The following is a 6,000-nucleotide window of genomic DNA, read 5'->3' as shown; positions in this document are numbered from 1 at the left end:
GACAGCCCCTTGGATGTGTTACTGCCCCTTTAAGACCTGCTCTCTTCCAGTTCCACAGAAAGGGAGTGACCTCTGGGCTTTGACAGCTCCCCTAATAACTAGTCCAGCCCAGGCTCCGCCCGCAGTGCCGGATTGGGCAGCGGGCCGGTATCCCATCCTTTGATTGGCTGGGCGCTTCCCCTAAGCGAACCTTTAGAACTCTGAGACACAATATTCTGTTACATTGTAGCAAAATGGCGACTGTCATTCACAACCCCCTGAAAGCGTAAGTAGGAATCAAAAATGTACATATTCCGCGTGGTTTAAATATGAAAAAAGGCGCCTTTCCGATGCTGCTGCCTGCCTGAGCCCGGTGCCTCCAGCCACCCAGCTGATCTCTCCTCCCTCCCTCTTTCCTTTCTGAGCTCCTCTCTTTTTGTGCAACACACACAGACGTCTTGCGCTGAAATTAACAAGAAGAAATTGTTACATTTGTGTTGTGATTAATTGGCTGGCCGGGAGGAAGAGAGATTTGAGTTCTGAAGGGGAGGATGGCAGCGGGGTTTCTTGCAGCTCTTGGGGCTGCGTGGATCTTGGAAAGAGCAAGATCCTGCAGGACCCCTGAGGGGGGGCTTGCACTTGACAGAGTCCCAAGCTTGACGTCCGGGCAGGCTCCCCGGCTACCAACCCCGTGTCCAAGGGAGAGGGATCAGTCCTGGGAATCGGGGGCATAATTATCGGTTTTGCCGTGCTCCGACAGCAATTCGGAGTTTTCTTTTGCAAACCTTCTTGGAGTTGGGATGACTTGAAGAGGGGGAAAGAATCAGCCCCAGCGTTTGCTGGCTCTGTAGCAAAGGGGGTTGCACCGCTCGTTTCCTAGCAGGGCAGCAGGGGCATTGCAATTACACTTCGGTTTGTGTGCGAGGAAGAGAGAAGCCGGACTTGCGTGAAATGAATGACTCGGGGTCACTGATGGTTGATTTTTAGGCAGGAAGTCTAGAGAGCTCTTTGCGTACGGGAGGTTTTCGCTTTTAAAAGTGGCAACGAGAGTTGATTGTGTTTCCATCTTTGGATGGCCACACTGATTACCGAAATCTGCCCGGATGTAAGGGCAGAATTTGGCCAACTGTTTGCGAGGAGATATAGGAAGAGAGGAAGGGGACAGGTGCCTCTGCTACAGAAATGTGCTGGGTTCTCCGGTCTTGAATTAAGGCAGATGTAAGAAGGGCACACAGGAGGCAGTCATCTTTCGCTGGATCAGGTCCCTCATTTCCTCATGCTCCGCTGCACACACCGTTAATCCCGCAAGGCAGTAGGAAGAGTGGGATTTGGCACCGTATGTGGGGAGAGAAGGGGCTGTCTCAACCTTTTAAAATGACTTCTGTGCTAGGGGGCAGCTCTTGCTAATAATGCAAGATGCTCATAATGCGAGAAAGCAGAGTACCTGGTGGAGACACTTCATCTGGACTTTCTAGTCACAACGAGTGGGCGCTTTTATGCGTTTGAGTTTTTAGAGATGTAATTCAGACTTTGAGCTGCGTCCTTTCAATTAAACTCGCTCCGATTGGAGTTCGAAAAATACTTGGAGTTTTTTTTCCCAGGGATTCCTGCTACTGTCTCTGTGCTGTGCAGCAATCTGGAGGGAAGGAAAGCTTTACACTGGGAGGGGGCACACAGCTGGCATATTTACATCACTCTTTCTCCATCTTGGCATCAAACGTTTTCTTACATTAAATATTCTTTCATTTAGCAAATTGTAAAAAATCTGTTGAGAAGGGGGAAGTGCCGTTAGAACAGTGTTATCAAAGGAGTAGATGTCTTTTGGAAAAAAAGAAGACCACCCCCGGTGAATATATATGGATTATACAATGTTCCACCAATCAGCGTGCATATTTTATAGTTGTCCCAGTGAGAACAACTTATTAACATTCTCTCCACCCCCCCCCCCCCGCATTCTGCTGCTTTAATCATTTTATTTTTCAATTTAAAAAATAAATATGTTAGATCTTTCATTGTTGCCAATTTAACTGCATGGAAACAATATAGGTAACTATACAATAGGTTTTGTTATATGTGTAGAGAGACAAGGTGGGGGGAAGTAATATCTTTTATTGGACCAACTTCTCTCCTGCTTGTGTGTTGTGTGAAATGCCGTGTATATTTGTGTGACTATGTAAATATTAATAACAAAGGAGTTGCTTTTCTTTCGGGAAAGTCGTTCGTTTGGTGTTGGAAGGTGAGCTTCCCAGGCATCCGATCAGTCTCATGTCGCGTGGCGCCGGATGGTGTGTGTGTGTGTGTGTGAGTGTGTGTGCGTGGAGAGCGAAGGGAAGCTTGATTCTACTCTTGCTTACATGGGTGCAAATGAGGAGTAACTCCACATACTGGTAAGCCCGTGTGAGAGTGTCGAGGACGGGAGAAGAAGGGAGGGGATTTGAACGTGGGCTAGCCCTTTCTGAACGACGTTATGATGTATTGTGTTAGCGGTTCACTTTTTGTAATTGTGGTACATGTACCATTCACACCTGTGATTTAGATCTCCGTACTAAATCCTGCCTCGTTTGTACTTATAGTTAAATTCTGTCGAAGCCCAGTCCTGTTCCCAGTGAAGTCAATGGGAGCAGGAGCAGGTCTGTTATAATTAGCCCCCTATTCCTCCCCCTCCCTCTGGGGTGAGAAGAGAGGAAACAATAGACCTCAAGTGCAGGGTTTGCTTTTCTCTGTGAGCCTTTTAAAGTACCAATGCTGGGTAGGGGAAACAGGACTGTTACTGGCTGGCTGACACCATCTGTCTTTTTTTTTTTTTTTTTTGGAACAACTTGTTTAATAAAACATTCTATTTCCATTTATTCTTACAACTTGCTGATCAGGAAACAATACACAAGTAAATAAATTATGCAAGGGATAAATTAGGACAAAAGCATTAAGACACATAATGGGGGGCGGGGGGGGGGAGGGAAGGATGCATTGCACAGTGTTTTATCCTCATGTGTCCTTCCTGACAATGAAAGGGAGCTGAATGACATTTGCATTTCCTCTGTCTGCGTTTTGATTGTGTCTCAAAAAAAGAAAAAAGACACGCCCCCTAGAGAAACTGGCCATATAAAGGTTTCGCTCTGATGGGGGACAATGTTGATCCTATATAGATTGAAATACTAGCTCAGGTATTGTGAAATGCCCTGTGTGTTTTTATTTATGTATGTATGTAGAATATTCTTTTCGCTCCAGTATATAGACACTTACATTGCTCTGTTTATACTATACTAGTTCTCATGGGATAATATTTTACGGTGTACCTGAATATCTGGTGTAAATACATGACATTGCATAGCTCAGGGCTGGGTCCCTTTATAATGACCAGTGACTCTTTACATTACCATTGCCTCTTTCTCTGTCTAGCTCTCCTTTTTCCATTGCTTGATCACTTTGGATGTCTCCATCTCTTCTCTGTCCTCCTCTCCTCTATTTGCTTCTCTGATCCAATCAACCTGACATGACTCCCATTGTTTCTGCCATTTAACACCTTGTTGTTTGCCAACATGGTGCTACAGGCAGAAATATTGCAGGTCTGAGTTCATCAGATCATCAAGAGAAGGCAAGGTGTCTGGATAAACACATTGTCCTGGCTCAACAAAACAGTCATATTCAGAAACCATCAGTGGATAGCGGTGTGTTTTAAATTCAGGTTTTTTTAAGCAGCCCTCTGTTGTGTGTCTATATCTCTCTATATTTTTTTCTATCTCATTCTCTGCTTTTAATGCACACATCTTATTCTAATAGATATAAGATGCATGGATGTATGGAAGGCGGAAATATTGTAGAATAACACTTTAAATCACTTAAAATGTCATTCAGCTGTCTCAATGCACTTTACAAACACTAACAATTAAACTCAGAACACCTCTGTGAAGTACTGTTATCTCCATTGTACAGAAGGGTAAACTGAGGCAAAGTGTGCTTAAGAAACTTCCCAAGTTCACACAGCAAGTCTGTGCTACAGCAAGAGCTCAGAAAACTTGACTTCCATTCCTTTGTGTTCTCTCCACATTCTGATGTACATATGGTGCCATAATGTATTTAATGTAATTAAGATCTTGTCATTTAAAAAGTCTTATTCAGAAGCAGAGCTGATTTTTTTTCTCCACTATCTTTACTCCAACAGCTGAATTTTATTTCAGATGATCAATTAAACACATTAACTGGTGCATATGTTAACTGAGCTGCTGCCTTTTTTGCTTGAGACTTGCTCACACTGTAATTCTTGATCTGTATCTCCCAAAGAGCAGTGATTTCCTTTGGATAGCATGGACTCAGAATAGCAGTGCCAGTGCAGACTCTCCCCTTCCAATGCCCAGCTCAAGACCTAGAGAGCCTACCACTGGGATGATGGGAGAGTTCAGTTTCTGTTGTTGGGGATAATTCATTCACCTGCTGAGGATATTGTTATAATGGATTTTGTGATATGGAAACTTGTTAGTGAGGAACTGATCTGGAATCACAAACCTATTTCATACAGGCCACAGAACAGCTCTTGGATGACAATTACTTTTGGTCACTTATGACTTTGGATTGAATTCAACTGGTGACTGAGAGCTGAAGGGCTCTGTATCCCATTATCATTCCTTGAATCAACCCAAAATTGTGATTCAGTGTGGATGAGGTCCAATTTCTTGCAGGTTGTTGCATAGCCATCTGGTTGCTAGTTTTAAATATTAAAATGAAAGCATAGTGCACAGCGCTCCTTTCAGCAGGTGTTAACCATACAAAAGGCTGGACAGTTGGATGGAAAGTTCATGCTTCAGTTTTTACAAGTTAAATGAAGGTGATTTGGATGGGGCTGGGGAAGGCAGAATTGCATTTTGATGACAAGGTGGTTGTGTTCATAAAATCACTTGATCAAAATCTCTAAGAGTCTTGTGTGGCTTCTGTCGTGTTTGAAGTCAGTTAAAAACAGAAACATGCCCAAGTGTGACGTGTTTCAGGCTGAAGCTGCCATTCTCGCTGCAACACTTTCTACCATACCACAGCTCTGGCCTTCTGATAACATGATAGATGAATGTAGCTGCGATGTGTATGGGGAAACATGGGAATAAAAACAAAGCGGGTTAGAGGATAAACAAAAAAAGCCCTGATATGAAAACCCAAGGATATGCTCGGTTAATGTGGGAGACCTGATAAATGATATAGTTATGGCATTTTCTTTGGTTGCATGAGTGACTTGTGCACGATTACTTGTTGTAGTGCTTTTGTAATTTGTTTTGCTGGCATTCCAGTCTTTCACAGTCTGTCAGGTTGTATGGATGGATGGAGCTGGCATCATAAAATTGTCACTGAAAAAAGCTTTTTAAAGCCTGTTACTTGTGGTGTTCGTGCATTTGAAAACAATGGGTGATATGGGAGGTAGAGTGGTTAAGAGGACTTGTTGGGTGTGAGAGAATGTCAGAGTTAGGGGCTCATTTTCAGAGTGCTCTTACTGGAGTACTTGCGCTCGGGGGCGGGGGGGGGGCAATGATCTTAATTTTCATTGTGCTAGGTGCCAGGGCTGTGATCGCCTTCTGCAATCTGTCAGCAATGCCTGGGTACATGGTGGTACCACCAGACAGCACGGTGTTGGCGTACAGGTCTTTACGGATAGCCACATCGCACTTCATGATGGAGTTGAAGGTAGTTTCATGGATGCCACAGGATTCCATACTCCAGAAAGATGGCTGGAAGAGGGCTTCTGGGCACCTGAACCTCTCATTGCCAATGGTGATCACCTGACCATCAGGGAGCTCATAGCTCTCCTCCAGGGAAGAGCTAGAGGCAGTGGTGGCCATCTCCTGTTCAAGTCCAGGGCAACGTAGCACAGCTTTTCCTTGATGTCACGCACGATTTCCCTTTCGGCTGCGGTGGAGTAGATTCACAACAACTGTTAAATGGGCTTAAAATGATAAAAGTTTACTATAGCCTATATAATGACCCAGAGGACTAAGGAGAATGGCATTCTGTCTTCACTCTGAGCCCTGGTTAGCAGCAACA

The 6,000-nt window shown here is 44.3% G+C and overlaps 1 protein-coding gene across 4 annotated transcripts in view; it reads left to right on the top strand.

Moving 5' to 3' along the window:
• Window positions 1-200: 200 nt before the first annotated feature.
• Window positions 201-6,000, top strand: part of DPF3 (double PHD fingers 3) — a 217,672-nt gene continuing 211,872 nt past the window's right edge. For 3 of the 4 annotated variants that reach the window (XR_012639930.1, XM_074955589.1, XM_074955590.1), the window contains exon 1: window positions 201-265. Coding sequence is in view for 2 of the 4 variants with exons in the window: in XM_074955589.1 (XP_074811690.1) it covers window positions 234-265 (32 nt within the window). In the remaining 2 variants the exon portion in view is untranslated. Of the gene's footprint in view, window positions 266-2,311; window positions 2,367-6,000 lie in introns of those variants that run through there. The other variant, XM_074955591.1, reaches the window with a different exon arrangement.

The sequence above is a fragment of the Natator depressus genome, chromosome 6 (genome assembly GCF_965152275.1).
Source record: "Natator depressus isolate rNatDep1 chromosome 6, rNatDep2.hap1, whole genome shotgun sequence".
Classification (NCBI taxonomy): domain Eukaryota; kingdom Metazoa; phylum Chordata; order Testudines; family Cheloniidae; genus Natator; species Natator depressus.
This window is presented reverse-complemented; position numbering and strand designations above follow the sequence as displayed.